Source organism: Drosophila gunungcola, unplaced genomic scaffold (genome assembly GCF_025200985.1).
Source record: "Drosophila gunungcola strain Sukarami unplaced genomic scaffold, Dgunungcola_SK_2 000084F, whole genome shotgun sequence".
NCBI classification, from domain to species: domain Eukaryota; kingdom Metazoa; phylum Arthropoda; class Insecta; order Diptera; family Drosophilidae; genus Drosophila; species Drosophila gunungcola.
The window spans coordinates 335,424-352,711 of record NW_026453246.1 but is presented as its reverse complement, the minus strand read 5'-3'; the positions used below and the strand labels follow the sequence as shown (position 1 = coordinate 352,711).

General features: G+C 38.7%; 2 protein-coding genes across 2 annotated transcripts; one reads left to right on the top strand and one right to left on the bottom strand.

The window, feature by feature from the left end:
- Positions 1-501: 501 nt before the first annotated feature.
- LOC128264882 (malignant T-cell-amplified sequence 1 homolog) lies at positions 502-2,328 on the bottom strand. Its single transcript, XM_053000586.1, has 4 exons — positions 2,169-2,328; positions 1,947-2,099; positions 1,570-1,872; positions 502-757 (listed from the first exon to the last, which is right to left on the bottom strand). The coding sequence occupies exons 1-4, from the start codon at positions 2,177-2,179 to the stop codon at positions 676-678; spliced, it is 549 nt and encodes a 182-aa protein (XP_052856546.1). The 5' UTR covers positions 2,180-2,328; the 3' UTR covers positions 502-675.
- Positions 2,329-2,760: 432 nt separating this feature from the next.
- On the top strand, positions 2,761-4,276 carry LOC128264881 (cell cycle negative regulator roughex). Its single transcript, XM_053000585.1, has 2 exons — positions 2,761-2,941; positions 3,008-4,276. The coding sequence occupies exons 1-2, from the start codon at positions 2,920-2,922 to the stop codon at positions 3,994-3,996; spliced, it is 1,011 nt and encodes a 336-aa protein (XP_052856545.1). The 5' UTR covers positions 2,761-2,919; the 3' UTR covers positions 3,997-4,276.
- The last annotated feature ends 13,012 nt before the right edge of the window (positions 4,277-17,288 follow it).

The following is a 17,288-nucleotide window of genomic DNA, read 5'->3' as shown; positions in this document are numbered from 1 at the left end:
AAAAATATCTTAGTTTTACGTTTTGCGAAGCTTTATTTCACTTATTTCGAAACAAAACAACTAAAAACTAAACTGTTAACATTTAGTTATAAAGCTCTTTTTTTTACAAATTCTTTCTTGATTTTTTAATTTCCCAAAAATTTTTATCTAAAAAAATTGGTGTTTAAAATAAGTCATTAGTTGGAATTACTCAGTTACAAGTTCCAGATAATCAGCATTAACCTAGAGATTGTCTGCAGCCCTGGTAAACTCTTAGCTGCAGGCTGAATTTTGTTGATTTCTCGACAAATCAATAAACAAAAGGAGTTATAGTTATCAAATCGAAAATAAGATTAGAGTAAGCAGACGCTGCCAAACAATAAGCTTTCCAATTAATCTGTCATACCTGCCCAAATCCGGGTTCAACACATAGTTCACCTGGACCATTTCCACAGGTGGTTTCCATCTTTTCCAGCTCTCTCTTTCTCTCTCTCTCTCTCTCTCTCGCGTTTTTTCTCTCTCTGTTTGTTTTAAATGCCATTAATTATATTTCGCATTGATTTAAATAGTTTAACTGACAAAGTAAAATTAGGAGAGAAAAAATAATAAACAGGATTCAGTTGCATATATCAAAAACCATTCTTTGCTCTCATGACATAGAAGACTAAGAAGTGCATGTACAGACTGCTATTTCGCCTACTTCACGGGCTTCGACTTCCACAGGCCGTCGTTGAGGAAGTGGTACGTCTCGATGCCGATGCCCTTGTTCTTCGCCAGACTATAGAAATGGGGAGAGAAATGTGGGTTCATCCATTATTCAAATATGAGACATAAGACCGGGACCTTCTTTATAACTTATAATCAACTTGCCACCTATGACATTTTGAATGTAAGCAATTATGCTTTTAGTTCTAGACATGTAAGTAATGCAATGCATATATATACATATTTATTTAAAATGTATTTATGCAGAGCTAATCTATGCTATGTGGTCAAAGAAAAATGATTGTTTTCAGAGTTAAGCAAAAGACGCTCGACTGCTTTAACTGATATAAAGAACAATCATTTAAATTCTTTAATATTCAACTTAACTAAGCTTTGTTTAAGGTAACCAGTGTCTAAATTACTTAAATTAAGAAAGGGTCGTAGCAATGGTTTTGTGGGAGCTAAACAATCTTTTCTATAACGACCAGACGCAGTTACAGAAACCATAGGTGTATGAACTTATATTGATCTGAAATTATGGAAATTTCAATCAATGTACTATTGCTAGATGAAGTAAAAGAATCACAGGAAAAGCTTAAAGAAATTTCACTCCTTCGATTCTATCCTTATGCAAAGAAAAATCTATGGGATAACTGGTAGTTCCATTTCTAAAGCAGTTTTTGAGATATACATATAGGGTTTACATGGACAAACTTTTAAAAAGCCTAAAAAACGAACAAAGATTTAGCGACATTCTATCGCAAATACATAAATTAAACTTTGTTTGAGCTGATCAAGTAAACAAAAAGTCTTTTTATAGGGAGCAGTGGGAAAGGACAAAGTGAAACCCACAGAATAGCTGGTGATGGGTAAATAATCACTCACATTTCTTCCGTGGATAGCGTGAGCAGTCCGATGGCCAGGGCGTGCTCCTTGCCCTCGGCCATGATGGCCACCACGGTGCTCTTGTCCGCCGGGGTCATGCAGGCGCCCGGAGAGGTCAGGCCGGGACACATGACGTTCGCCCCGCTCAGCACGAACCGGATGGCGCCCTTGTCCACCTGCTGCATGGTCACGAAGTAGGGGAACTTGTGCAGGAGCCGCAGGGTGGGCATCCAGGGACCATCGCGATGGCGGAAGAACACCTGTTCGCCGGCTCCATTCAGCAGCAGTTCGATGTGGTCATGGCTGGTCATGGTGGGGAATCAATCGGTGGGGATCAATGGGAATGCATAGGCTGTCAAGTGATTATGCCAACCTACCACTTGGCAATGCGGTACGAGTCCTTTTTGGGCAGGATCAGGTCGATGTGGGTCTCCAGCTTCGGATAGGCCTCCAACAACTTGGCACGTATGCCCTTCTGCACCGACGACTTCAGCTGCTGGATGCTCGAAATGCTGTCCTTCTCCTCGAATCTGCATGATTTGGTGGACCGGAAGGATGTGGTTACTCTGATCCCGCCAAAAAACCCCAGCTATACGTACTTTTTGAACATTTTGCACGATTTCCTTGCGGTTTTTTAGTTTTTTTGGCAGCTGATGCGAATGTGGCAGTGTGACCAGCCGTTCAACTCTGCCATCCGGCGGCGGTAAAAATACCAACTTCAACTATCGCATGCATTCGATATATACGGATCGCAGGGTGTTATATTTTTGAACTTGAAAAACAATTTGGGTATTGCCTAAACGGATGTCTGCTGAAATTGTCACATATGTAGCTGAAAAACGAACAATTGGATTCTTGTCTAAACTTCTTTATGTGCATATTTCTGGTGATTACCTTCATGTTGGAGCCAGTGTTGCCTATTTTATTTCAGTAGGAAAGAGCGACTACCCTAGATTTTCAGCAATTTAACGAATTTTGGGTTTGACGTTTTTAAAAATAATATAGTTTTATTAGTAAAATAATAATAAACATTAATAGCAAACTTCATTAAAAATAAATTTGTATGGTTTTCCATCCTACTTACATTTGAATTCATCAATATATATTTTATAGCATTATTTTAAGAACCCAGTGTGCCGTGGAATTCAAATACCTCAGCCGATAGCTAACGTCGTCGATCAACACTGGCCAGACGGCAGTAACAAAAACATTGTTGTACTATCAACAACCGAATCGTGCGAATCGAGTTTATATTTTGTAATTTATTTATATTTTGTATTTTTAAGTTAACTGGTGTGATCGGTACCTCTTGAAGGTACATATTTCTGTCTGATCTGTACATCTGAAGAAATGAACGCATCGGAAGGACTGGGTGAGTAAATGCCCATAGCGTGCAGCTGGCAGCAGATGATCAATAGGAATTGTACGCATTTCGCAGACGTGACGCCCTTGGAGGTAATCCATGAGTTCATCGCTGGCGTGGACAATGGCACCCTGCGCAGCGATCTGGCCGAGGACTGCCTCCTGAACTTCTGCAGCCGGAGTGTGCCGGGTGGCCCGGCAGCCACCGGATTCCTGAGGTCCCAGTTGACCCATCGCTATCGGCACGATCGTTTCGATGTGGCGGCGCCCAGCCTTCCAGACTTTGAGCTATCCCTGTTCGAGCGATTCGGCAGATCCTTCGATCGGATGCGTCGTCGCCTTTACGATCAGCGGGAGCGGGTAAGGGCCCCCACCACTACCACCTCTACGACCTCTACCACTTTGCACTTGCGTCCCGAGAGCGGTGATGATGATGACGAACTGCCGGGCGAAAGGACGTTGCCGGTCACGCCCCCACGCCCATCGAGCCATGGACTGAGCACCCTAAAATTTCTGGAGGCCATTGGTCTGCTGAACAGCTGCAGCCCCAATTATAGCCGGGACGGCGGCGTGGATCTGGGCGAGTTCTGTACGGTCCACCTCGTTTTGGGCTACCGCCATGTACAGATGCCCGCTCGTCATGTGCGGGACATTGAGATCTGCCTGGTTGTCTACGAGTGCTATCCCGTAGACATTCTTTCTCCAACGGCCCGTCCTCCCCTGCGACAACGTGCCAATGGACGCTGTAATCCCACCACGGATGACGAGGCCGAGGGGGCACCACCACCACCGGCACCAACAAGGCGCCGCATGCGCGGTGTGCGCCGCACTTTGTTCGGAGAAGAGCGGAGGGAAGAGGATGTGGGAGGTCGCCAGCTAACGCAGGAGCAGTCAGCTCGGACGGCAGAGGATGCACCCCAGGAGGTGGAGGAGGAGGAAATCGTCTTCACACTATCCGAAATCGGCTCTTCGCACATCCTTACACCAAGGAAACGCCACCAAACCACCAGTGGCAACGAAATGACACCAAAAAAGACGACTGGACAGAAACGGCTCCGTTTCTAATGCTTCGAATCCAGATTGAAGCAAAAACACACAAATGTTAAATCCTAGTTTAGATTAGTCCTAGTCGCTTTTCCAAATCTCGGTAGCACAAATTATTTTCTAGGCTTTACCGGTTACCATATCAAGCATACCCTACAAATTTTCCGTAATTATTTAACGAAGACTGATTGCACGCGTTCTGGTCCCGCTTTCAGGGATCCCGCGACGCACTAGGCTAATCCTTAATATGTATTGTGTTACATAGTCCTTTATTTATGTATGCATTAAAGTTAAATGTTAATTTAAGGGGTTCTTTAACTTAATTTAATTTATTTTTTTTTTTAGGCCAACAAATTTGGAATTTTTAAATGCGATTTCAATGTTACAGTATTTTTTTCTGAGTGTAGGGCTTCACAAAGAGAGTCAGTGATGTTTTATTCGCCTTTCAGTCTCTCTCCACATTCGCAAGACAGCGGTTTAGTTGAAAAATTATGTCGGACTTCAATTTCTTGGTTGACGCACAGATCAAATACAATGTAGAAGAAATAGGCCGTGAAATATTCTGTATCCGAATTATGCTTGGCTTATTGGTTATACTAACGATCGCCAATATGATAATCAAGTTGTATACAATGTGGAGGAAGTCGCTGAAGAAACGCTACCAACGAAATGCAGGGCTAGAACGCCCGAATATTTCCATGCCGGAGGAGCACAATGGCCAGCAAGCTTTTTTCATTAAAGGAGGACCAAATCCTACGATGTCGTAACATAAATGCCCGGCCAACTGTTTCCACTGAAGGAGGACTAAAATATTCGATGTCTACACAGTTTATAATTTGGAAATTGTAAATGCTCAGTTTATGGACGCAAAATAAATAAAACGATGAGTCGGCAAATTTCTTTAAAAAAATTGGTGGGTTTAACATCACCAACGGAATTGGTAAAAAATAATTAACATAAAATTTAAAAAAAAAATATGTTGGACTTGCCATTTTTTTTTAAAGATTTTTCACCTTTATGAATTCAATTAATTTGAATTAGAAATTTACGCCGCCATTTGGTAAATATTTTTTTATGTTCATCAAAGAACTGTCAAATCAGTATTTTCTTTATTTACTTATGCTCAAAAAAGTGCAAAGTAAAATCAACTCGTGCTCACAAACACATGAATCGTTTTCAGCTCAGTCTTCGATGTTCTTACTGTTTTGCTTATGCTAGATCACTCACGAATTCAAGAGAGTGCATATTTTCCCTTTGAGTTTTACTCTTTATCATTCTCTAAATCATTCTCTGATGTGCATTTAGGCAATTATTTTACTTTAGCTGATGTCACAACCTTTTTGTGGTGTGTGTCTTGGCCACATTTCTCACAACTGTTCCCAGTAAATTTACTGATATAAATTGTATAGCAAAATGTGCCTATAAAAGCCAGCCCAAATAAAAGATATTTAAACAGTTAAATATATAGTCTTAGAAAAATATTTAAAAACTAAGATTCAACGCAAATTAAATACAATCCCAATAAATACATTCTAACCTAAATAATAACTTAATTTTTCTCAACTGTTTATGCTTTCTTTGTCTAAAAGTTAAAGTTTTTAACTGAGGAATCAGCCTAACAAATCCGTTTACTTCAATTTAATTTTGCCTATAAAATATAATGATCATAAAATACAACCATAATTTAGTAAAAATTCAAGTACCTATATATGTTATATATATGTGGTTATTCATAAAAATGTTGTAATACAATTAATTTTATAAACTTAAGACAACCAAGAAATCATGGCAACTTGAGAACCAATATATTTGGTCCACTAAAATGTTATAAATGACATTAGGCTATCGATGAATAATACCTGGCACCCATGGGCTATATAGTCTGTTAATACCGGCAGAGATCAGACGTGTAAGAACCTAATAAATCGTCGCTCCTGTTGTCGCCGCCCTCGAGCGGGTGGGTGCCCTATTCCGATTCCGATTCCGATTCCGATTCCGCAGGTCTATTTCCGTACCGCCAGGGGGGAAAATTGGATGGAAAATAGAAGGAAAATCCATTTGATTAAAACAGTATGCCCGGGCGGGAAAATCGTAAGCAGGGGGGTGGTTGCTGCTGGGTGGTTCGCATTAAGACATCAAATAGACAACAAAGTGGATGGGTGCTCTCCGCCTGTTTTATTCTCTGGACCCGGCGAAAACCCCAATCTCCGAACTCCGAACTCCGAGCCTCGACAGCAGTTCGAATCGTTAAGCCAGCCAAGTGGAAAAGCCAGCCTCCACCTGCCTCGCCTGCTCTCTGGTGCTTGAAATTAGATTTCTGCCGTTGGCCAGCATTCGTTACGAGGTTTACGGCGGCACACGCTCTCCAGTTCAGTTCGCCAGCTATACGATTCGCATACACATTGGAAAATATTAAACTAGTAAAACTATATCTTTATCTTATCAATTTGATTTTTTGTAATTTTAATATTTAATATTTCGGTTTTCTTTTCTTGGTTATATAAGATAATATATTATTAAAATTTTTTATTTTAAATATTCCCTTATGTGCACTTGTTCTAGTTTTTAAAAAAGAATGTTAAATCATTTAAACAACATTTTATTTCCAAAAATAAATTTAAAATACCTAAAGCTAATTCGAATTTCTTAACGCAAAATCACTGTTAATTGTTGTAACTTTGTTTCGAGTGTATGTAGAATAGAGTTGAGTTGAGCCTGGCAAATCCTTGGGTTAGCTACAGCTGATTTATGTTTGGAGCCGTGCGACGTCACTTTGAAGGTGGGGAGTCGTCGATGTTTACGAGCGGATTAAGTTTTGCCTTTCGAACGGATTCCATTTGAATTTAATGAGCCCAGAGATTACATCACCGAAAGGGAGCCGAAATGAAGGATGGCCGGCAGGAACGGGATGCGTTTTTAATTGAAAGATGTCGCCACGATGCAGACACAATTTGACAATCCATCAGGGCCGTCAATTGGATGCAGTATAGTATAGTGTATGGGCTTCCCCGACCTCCGATTCCTATCCACTTAGCCGGCGAGGAGTGTCTAATTTATGCCGCCTTGTCCTCAATTAGTTGCAACTGCAGCAGCAACATGTACGCACAGCAGCAACATTGGCGGCTGTTTACCCCCGGGAATTTGGGGGCTCCACTTACAGCTACACGACAAACCCAAAACTATTCGTCTAGCATTACACGATACTTAACCGCCGCTTATTTATGTCCCTGTCATCGCCCCTCAGCTGCTCCGCCCCCTCCCCCCTCTTTTTGGGGAGAATTCCCATTTCTCCGCCCCAAAAATATGCAAAATTTAAACGCCTGGGGCATGCTTTTGGTTAATTGAAACCTGTTGTAAATCACAAATCATATTGACGTCTGAGGTCCCCTCCCAAGGAACATATACAGATATAGAAACTGAAGCTGAAGCTGAAACTGAAGCAGATGTCGTCGGTTTTTCATAATTTTCGTTGGGAAAAAAAGCTTCTTTGGGGCAGCTGTTTTGGGTTGGGCATCATGTTGAGCTATGAGAACTTTTTTAGATAATAATTTCTTAGATGCTGGCAAGTGTTAAGTGCTGCTAGCTTTTCAAAATTCCCAACTATAGGTTTTCCAAAAAAATGTTCACACTGAAGAATTTGTAAACTTAATTTAAAGGAATAAAGCTAAGACTTTATACAGATATTTATATTTATAATTACATTTTAAATTATATAAGATAAGTAAAGCCCAAATTTTTCAATACAATTACAATTACAATTATTTAAAATTTTTACAACATTAATGGAAATTATTAAGCTAAATTTATTTTTTATTTTACATAATATGACATAAGTAAAGCTAATACATCAATACATAATTACTAACTTACATTTTATAGTTAAAAATTTGCCATAAATTGATGACCCATATATGACGACTTACTTTTTATAATTTCACAATATTAATGGATACAAAACTCAACAGATTGGAATTTCATAGCTTAAAGGGATTTTTCCCTAACCATTCAACCCCATCGTACCCCCTGTTAACCCATGAAAGCCTCGTGTGGGAGACGAAAGCACTTCCAGCTCATAAACTTTGCCCTCAAACTGAATTTTAAGTCGATTTCGCTTGATTACTTCATTTTCGGGCAACAAGGGCATTAGCGAAAGGAACAACTAATGGTGAAAATATTGCCCTTGCTTTTGCGACAAGTGCGCATTTGTTGCCAAATGATTTTCCCCTTACTCAATAATATACATATATATATATATTTTTGTGCCATATCTTCCCGGCTGCTATTGTCCATTTGCGATTGTCGAGGGTGTCATTTGGTAATTGTTACAAGCTGCCGCATATTTGGACAAGCAACTCGCAGCACTCGAAAACAAACAAATGACTTCAGAGACTCTAGAGTGGATGTGAGTCAATGGGATTGGGATTGGGATTGGCATTGGCATTGGAACCACCCTCGAGTGGTTACTGGTTGCTGGTGATGGTGGTGGTGGCTCATCGCCCATCCTCTCATTTGTAAGCGGATACGCAGTGGTTCAAGGACCCAGAATTTAGTAACCAGGACTCAGGACCCCCGACCCAAATGTCATTAGTTTACAGTTGTCTGATTTCCATCCTCGGGCCTCGAGAATGTTGTGATCGATGATGACATCTCCATCCGAGCATCTCCATCCGCATCGTGGGCATGTTGATTATGATGTTGATTCGGTTTTGTGGATCTATCGGAAGGGGGAATTATTTCAGCATATGGCTGGATGATCACAGGGAGATTACGTGGAGCAAATCATTGCCAACCGATTTTACATCGATTGGGGATCTGGTTTTGGCTTAAATAATAAAAAGGGTTGCAGTTTTATTCAAAGAATTGATCTTTAGCTTAAGGTTATTCTTACACTATATATATAATTAAGCAAGAACTTTCAATTTTGCATTGCACTATTTACGGAATTGATTTTAATATCCGAAAATGTAATTCAAATTTATACCATATTTGATTTAATTAAAATGCCTTTATACCAAAATTCCGCGCTAAATAAAATTTTGTAATATTAAATCAAGACATTTAAAATGCATTGTATTTAATGTTATGATTAAATATTTAATTTATATATCAACTATATAATTGTTAATTAAATACAATTTACTTTTCTATTCTTTATCAGTGTTTGACTAAATAAATATTTTAAAAAAGTGATTTTTAAATGAACTTTACTTTATTTTATTTTCGAATTTTAGGAATTTTAAGGAATTTTAATTCATATGAAACCCTTTCCAATTTATATTTAAGTAAACCTCCCATTTGAATTTTCCCAAAACTCTCTAAATGAATAGCTAATTGCATTAGATGCAGTCTCTCCCCGAAAATAAAAATGCCCAATTCCCAGACAACTAATTAATGTCAGTCGTCTGGGAATGCCTAATTCTCCGGCTCGGTCTCCGTTGGAGTCCTTCTCGTAACCCCAAGGACCCGGAACTGGTTCAGACCAGCAGCGTCGTAACTCAGAAAGCACTTAACCCATAAAAGTGAAATAATTCGGTGGAATAACAAACGCACTTAACAAATTACAGATGTGAAAATTTCATTTTCAGTGTCCAACCTCCAACCTCCATCCTTCCTTCCGTGTTTCCTGCTTTGTTTTCCAGAGGGGGATGATTCTCCCCCTCGATTCTCGATTCTCGATTCACAGTCACCCACAGGCCGCCGCCCTTCTGCATTCCACAAATTAGAAAATGATTAATGGACTCAACCGGTTGCACAGCACATTCCCTGGTACCATCTCATCTCCCCCCGTCAGGATTTCATCCAGTCCATGGTGGCGCCGTCGTGGTCACATCCTCGCCAAAGGAGCATCCTTGCCACCAGCCAAAAAACAGGAGGAACAGTGCGTCTGGCACACTTCAGCATAAAATAGCACTCGAGAGAATCGAGTGGCTGGGGATGGGTGCACTTGCAAAAAATACTTGAATAACAAATGATATTAATTTATATCCAAATTAACATTAAGAAGAATGTTCCTCATGAATTGTAATAAACCAAAAACATATTTATTGGAATGTTTTTGTTATTTACAATTTGGTTTGTTTGTTATTATTATTAATTTATTAATTTTTTTCTTATCCGATTCTTAGACCTCTTATAAACCAATTTTCATTATTTACCTATTTATTTATTATAATAATTATTAATTTTTTTTATTATCCTTTGCAGATTTTTAGGACTCTCAAAAGCCAATTTTTAAATGGCAAATATATTTGTAAAAAACTAAATTTTAAATCTACCAAAAAAATCTACTGAAAAAAAAAACAAATATATTTAAATTTAAGTTATTAATCAGTTAGTATGTTTTTCCAAAATGCTTTTTTATAACTGCGATATGGCTTAAGTTGAAATTGGTTGTAGATTAGCCACTAGAACTTTTCTCTCAGTGCCTGGGCACCCTGCTGCCGCAGGAGTCGCGTTAAAATCACTCTTCCGTTTCGGGCAGAGGCTGCTGGTTCTCAAAATGGAAAGGAAGCGGGGGCGGGGGGCTTGAGCCACCCCCCACCCTGCAGGAGGGGTGTGTTTGTTGTCATTTATTGCTGTTGTCCTTCCGCCCTCTCCTGTTTTGTGTGATTTTTTTCTGGGGTCACGCTTTGCTCTTTTGATCACTTCCACTTGCACATCCAGTATACCAGAACACCAGTACATCCTGGCCGTGAATCAAATTACACTTTAAATCCTTGATTTTAATCTGAAGGGGCTGACAAATGGATTTTTATGTCAATTTCCCGACAAAGGGCTAAGCAATTGAATTTTGCATTCTGACATAACCCCAGGGGTGGTGTTTTGTCCTTTTTTCGCGGCAGGGGGGGGTTATACCTATATGTACCAGATATCCGCAGGATGAGCACCGGAAGGAAGGAAGGAAGGAAGGAAGGAAGCAATCAGTGGGCGTTGTCTCTGCGGGGCGGCTTTTTAATCTCTGATTGGTTTGCCGAGCTGTTGATGTTTAATGTTTATGAGGTTGCACATTTTCCGACACTTTTCAGTCAGTCCACTCCCCAGGAAAAACCTCCTTCCCTTTACTTTGGTTTATTCCTTCCCAATTAGTGAATAAACAAATTAAACACCATACTCAATTGGATAGGGATAAAAATGAGGGGGTTTCTAGATTCAACAATATTTTTATTATTTTTATTATCAAAATAAAGTAGCCAAAATACATATTTTGGAAAATTAACTTTAAAACTCTTTTTAACAATAAGCAAAATTGTTTTTCATATGTTTTTGAGAACTTATTGCTTTTTATTGTAATTATAGTGATTCTGACTATCTTTAGCCAATTTTCAATATCTTAAACAAAAATAAATAAAGTTACTCAAGAATAAAAACAAATATTTTATTTTTAATGCAGTACAAAGCTTTTAATGAAAAGTTTCTTGCGCTGATGAAATGTCTAGATACAAAATTTATAATACACATTTATTTGTGCATTTTATTAAACCAAAAATGAATCTACATTTATATGTCTGGTTTCCAAATACCAAAATAAAAATAATTAGAAATGAAAATTGAATGATTGTCTTAAACGAGTGACTCATGACTTGGGCAAGTTGGAAAAGTTAGCCAAGCTAGCCAAAGATAACCAGTTTCCAACTTCAACTGGCCAAACTTCATTCGCCATCGCAGCGAGCGAATGCAAATCCTTATTGGCAGGAATCTGGCGATCTTGTGGGCGCTCGGTAATTAGCCATGCCTGTCACACAGGCCCAAAGACACACTCATACACACATACGCACATTCGCACATACAGCGATACACCCTCACACCCTCGAACAGCGAGTGTGTCGGGAATGGAAAAGGTGGGACAGTGTCATAAAAATTTATAATAACAATATTTCAATGTCGCAGCGGGACATCATTGTTGCCATGTTAACGCTTATTTTTTGTTTACATTTTTATAATTTCCAGCGCGACGCTGCTGCTGCTGCTGCTGCGGCTTAAAAAGCCAAAAACTTTGAAAACAGCCACACCACAAAAGCGAATTCGAGTGGAGAGCAGAAGAAATAAGGGAACACAATATGGCAGACAAAAGGAATTTCGCGGTATTTTCACGCTTGAGGCAGCAGCCAAACAAAAATCGGGATTCCGAATCGGAATCGGGAATCGGGATCAGGAATAGTGGCTGCTCCGGTTTTGGGTTTCATTCAAAGGAAACGCTATACGGTCTGATCTTGCCCGCACTTCACCCCTTTTGGCAACTGCGGATTAAAATGATAACAAGACTTCGGCGACCAGCTTTTGTTTCAAAACACTGTAAGCAAAAATAACATTCTTACCTATCAAATTGTGTTATAAGCAAATGGGAATGGCAGTATCTTAAAGATGTTAGCCATTTTAGCTAAGTTTTTAATGGTTTTTACTGTGGTAATTTTAAAAACTAGAAACTAGCTTATAAATTGAGATAATAATATAAAACCCAAATTTAAACTTAATCAATAATAATAAATATGATAAAATATAAATTTTGATTATATAAATAATTTTTAGAATTTCCAATTGAAGGTTAATAAAAGTTTATATATATTTTATGACAATATTTTTGGCATAATTTCAAATAAAGTAATCTTTTTATCAATGTTTTGAATGGTAATAACTGTTGCGGTTCCAAAAACTAAGAATTTTATTATATAAATAATTTTTAACATTTTCAATTGAAGGTTAATAAAGGTATATATTTCTTTTAAGTGTAGTATGAGGTTCCCATTGTTTATCTGCACCAAAAAAAAAAAAAAAAAAAAAAAAAAACAAGCACCTGCCTGAGCTCCTCTACTGCCTTTTTTGCGACTTCAATTCTGTTTTTACGCTTGAATTTCTCGGGACTGTTTCAATTTGGCCCTGAAAGGAGCATGTTTGTAATCGCGTCAAGTTCGGCAAATGCAATGATCTATATAAAAGATACGCAAGCGTGCGCCCATTTTCGAAAGGATTAAAAGAATTAAGCAATTCATATGTGAAATTTAACGATTTTTAGTCTTCGGTTTTTATGCCACTTTTGTGGTAACCAGTTGACAAGTTTTAGAAGTCAATATCTAAATATCTAAAAATAAATATAATCAATTCCATTAATTGGCTTTAAATATATGATCGTTTAAGGAAACCATCAAAACGCAGGGGCAAATAAAAACGCAGTTGATAGGATTGTTTTGCATCATTAAGCATCCCCACGGAGCGCTCCCGAGGCGATCAGTGTATTTCAATTATAACCATTTAATGGACATTTTCGGAATGCCCCAAGAAGCGACCTGCTCGACCACCCATTCACATTCACCCATTCGTTGGCGTAACTTTAACGATCCACCGGGCGATCATAATCATTATCATCATCATCATCATCATCGACATCATTCTCGATACAGAATATAGCGAACGAATGTTGGCCAACAACTCAATTGGGCTTAGGATTTTATGGCTTTATCTGCGACCGGCTTTATGGGGCATAATTAAAAGTTTATGGTTAACGCCGCCCATCGTTCCCGCTACCCGCTACCCGTAACCCGAAAAACCATCCAATGGCGCCCGTTTCACCCATAAAATGCGGCACTAAATCTGCACAGCATTTGCCTAAGACAAAAGTCAATATCATCGGGCGGCACTGTGACTAAGGACTGATATAAAGATTATCTTTATGGATCGTGTTGCCGTTTAGTTTAATTCGCCTCTGATTCAAAACGATTCGATTCGACTCGACTCGATTCAATCCAATCCGATCAACGATCACTTCGCCATGGGGGCTCTTCAATATACACAGCAAAATCTAATAAAAGATTGCATAAGAAAGTGGAGTATATGTTAATATAACAAAGCTAAACAAAATAATAGTGAAGAACATAATCCATGATCAATTGTTAAAGTATAAGAACCACATTACCCTCAATTAGTTATTGTTAATTAAGTTAACATACTGTCAATAAAATAATATATATAATATATATAGTATAATAATATGAAAAGTGTTATTAACTATTTTTATATCTTTTTTAAACAGAAATCCTCATATATGTAAATTCGGATTGCCAGTTTGCTTTGCCTTTTCTTTCCTCAGTGTAGGAATATTTTCGGCTGTGTTGTGTGTAATAAAATCTGCATAAATCATCGCGGGATGGGATTGGACTCGTTCTGCCCGCTCCGAATCCGAGTTCGAGTTCGAGTCCGATCTCTTGGTTTATGGGTACTGGGTACTGGGTTCTGGGTGGGTCTGTGACCTCTTTGGGATCGGGGATGGCTAATGAGGGCGTTGCCAATATGTCAATTTGAGCGCCCCGCAATAAGCGCAGTCCGTTCCGCTCAAAAGCCAAAGAAAAACCGAGACCGAAACCGAAACCCCATATGATAAATGAGTCGCGCGTGCCCCAAAAGCCGATCTTAAAGACGGGGTCATCGGCGCTGGCTACCTGTATTTGTGATCCACCAGGTGCTATTTTGATGCATGGACCGCCATCAATTAGGGGCGCAATTGATTTTCGCCGTCTCAAATTGATGGACGCCTATTTGTTTGGGTTCATCATCAGAGTTCTAGGTCGAGTATCTCATACCCCAGATCGCAGATCGCAGATCTCATGATGGATAACGCGTATTTAGGACTGCCTTGACATAATGGCTTTTTGAAGATGACACGCCTCGGAAGCAGAAGTTCTATCCTATCCTATCCCGATCCCATCCGATCCTATCTTATCCCATCTGCAACTCCATTCCCCCGGTTGGATTTTCTTCTTTATTTTTCCTCTTTTTTTTGCAGATCTTTTTGCGCCCCATTCATCAGCGCATTTCCGCTTTTAATTATTGCCACGTCGCGTTTGCCGCTGGAATGACATGCAACCAAATTGCCGGCGATAAATTTTGCGCACATTTCAGCACAAGTCCAGGGAAAATTGCTGAAAAATAAAAGCAGCGAGAAAAACATCAGAAGCACGCATATTTCAGCACGAAAACTGCAACCAAATAGTCCACATACAGTTGCTCAAAGGCTGGAGATCAAATGATATTTAAAAGCATCTTAATAAAAATACAAAAACTCAAGGTTCGCTTATGTATTTGAATGCATTTTGAAGTACAAGTTATTGTAGTAATAATTTTGTAAGGATTAAATACAAAAATTATATTATATTCTATTTATATGTTTATTTATATTTTTTAAATTTCATTTAGGAACAAAGTAAAACGAATAGTAAATATAACAACTTTTTTATTGACATTGTCAAGGTAAGAATATTAAGAAATAATAGCATTTAAATATGCATGGGCTCAGAGTTATCTAAAAAAGTTTTCTAGATCCAACACAAATACAGAAATCCAATTAAAATGATACATTTTATGAACTATAGCGATATATTATTTAAACCAAATTTCCGGATTATTTAAGAACTGAAAACATTTCAGTTTTATATATATGTTATAGGGTAATAAAACATTGAGTTGTCACACTTCTACGACCCACTGTATCCCATACTGGAGATACTGGAGAGCACTTTTCTGGATCGAGTTGCGAGGATTGCCAATTACATGCAACTTAACATAATTATTTGTCACCAGGAGGCGGGCAAAAAAAAATGAACATTAGCTGGGCGAGAGTGAGATAGCAGGAAGCGAGAGCGAGCGAGAAGGAAGAACGCACTGGAATGCAGGCAGCAATTGGCGCGGCAACAAATTGCTGGAATAATTACGCACACATTTACAGATTGATTCGTCGACGACAAAAAGGCATTAAAAAGGGGAAAAAAGATACAAAACGAAAAAACAAAAAAAAAGAATTGACGCAGTGCTGAGTGAGCGATCTGAGATGTTGCTGCTGTGCTGATGTTGCTGCTGTTGCTGTTGCTGCTGCTGCTGTTGCTGTTGCTGGTGTTGCAGCCGATGCCGTTGCAGCAATTCATTGATGAACGTGAGGTGTCAAGCAAATTGACTGCCAAGCTTATCTCGTCGATCAGAGGCGTGGATTTTAATCGAAAGCAGTGGGAAATGTGTATATCCACAGAATAATAGATAATAATATCGATTGAATAACTACTAGTTTAGTATAGTTAGTTTTGAGACCAGTTTTGTAATTAACAAATGTTATTAAAATTTGTATCCCTTTAATGCTTTAATGAGTCAAACTCAGTAAAATTTATAATTTAATTAGTTACTTTACATTATATAATTTCGTACAAATTAAATTTTCAGTTAACATTGTGAACACATTGTGCTAAATAAACAAAAAGCAAATAATGACAAACAAATTACACCTACAAATTGGTTATTGAATTAAGCTAATAACGACACTGATCGAGTTTTGATAATTACAGAAATTAATGGTTTAGTTTATAAACTCTAGAAGGATCTTAATAATCAGAAAATAATCTTTAGAAAATAGATTTGAATACCTTTTGCAAGCCAGAAACCCCTGTAAAAAGTGACGCCTCTGGAGCATCGAGGAATTCGACGTTTACGTGAATTACGCTCAAATTACAAGAGGCAGCAAAAAAGGCCAGGAAATATCTGAGAGACACGCGGACTGAAAATAGCTGCGACGCAGTGAAAATGCAAGGCAAATTAAAATTGCTCGCAAATCGGCAGACGTGCCTGGTCAACATGGTGTATTACCCTTCCATATTTAACCATATCTGTGTTTACACAGAATATATTAATATTATGGCTAAAATTCTATAGCTTAGAATCGATCAGTGTATTGTATTGGATACTTATTTGTAAGATTATGGATGCTATTATATTATCTGTAAACCACTTACATTGGATCACAGTGAATGCCATTAAATGTCGTGCTTTCATTCCTGTGTGTATTTTCTACTTTTCGCGCCCATTGAGCTCGTTAGGCGATAAGTTTATGCGGCATTAAATTTTATGCGGCCATAAAACAAACAAATACGCCTGGTACACTGGAAACACTAAGGCAAATATTACGGCAACTGAACACGACAACAAAACAACGAAACACCAGGAACAACAGGAACAACAGCAATAACAGCAATAACAATAGCCAGCACATGGAATGGGCCATTGAAAAGGAGTGGGAGTTGCATTTTTGAACACAAACAGGAACAGAAAAAGGAACAGGAGCACAACAGGAACAATTTTAGGGGCAAAAGCAGTGACTGCGACTGCGACTGCGCGTGTGCGGTTAACGGGGCGTATACATAATGTGGAGTGGGAGTGGCAACATTAAATGAGAGAAAAAAAAAAGGAAGGGCGATGTCAAAGGGGGCTACAAGCGGAACGGGAAACATGTTGCTTTACGCCCCGCTACAACTCAACTTGGCCCATTGTCAAACTGGCCAAAT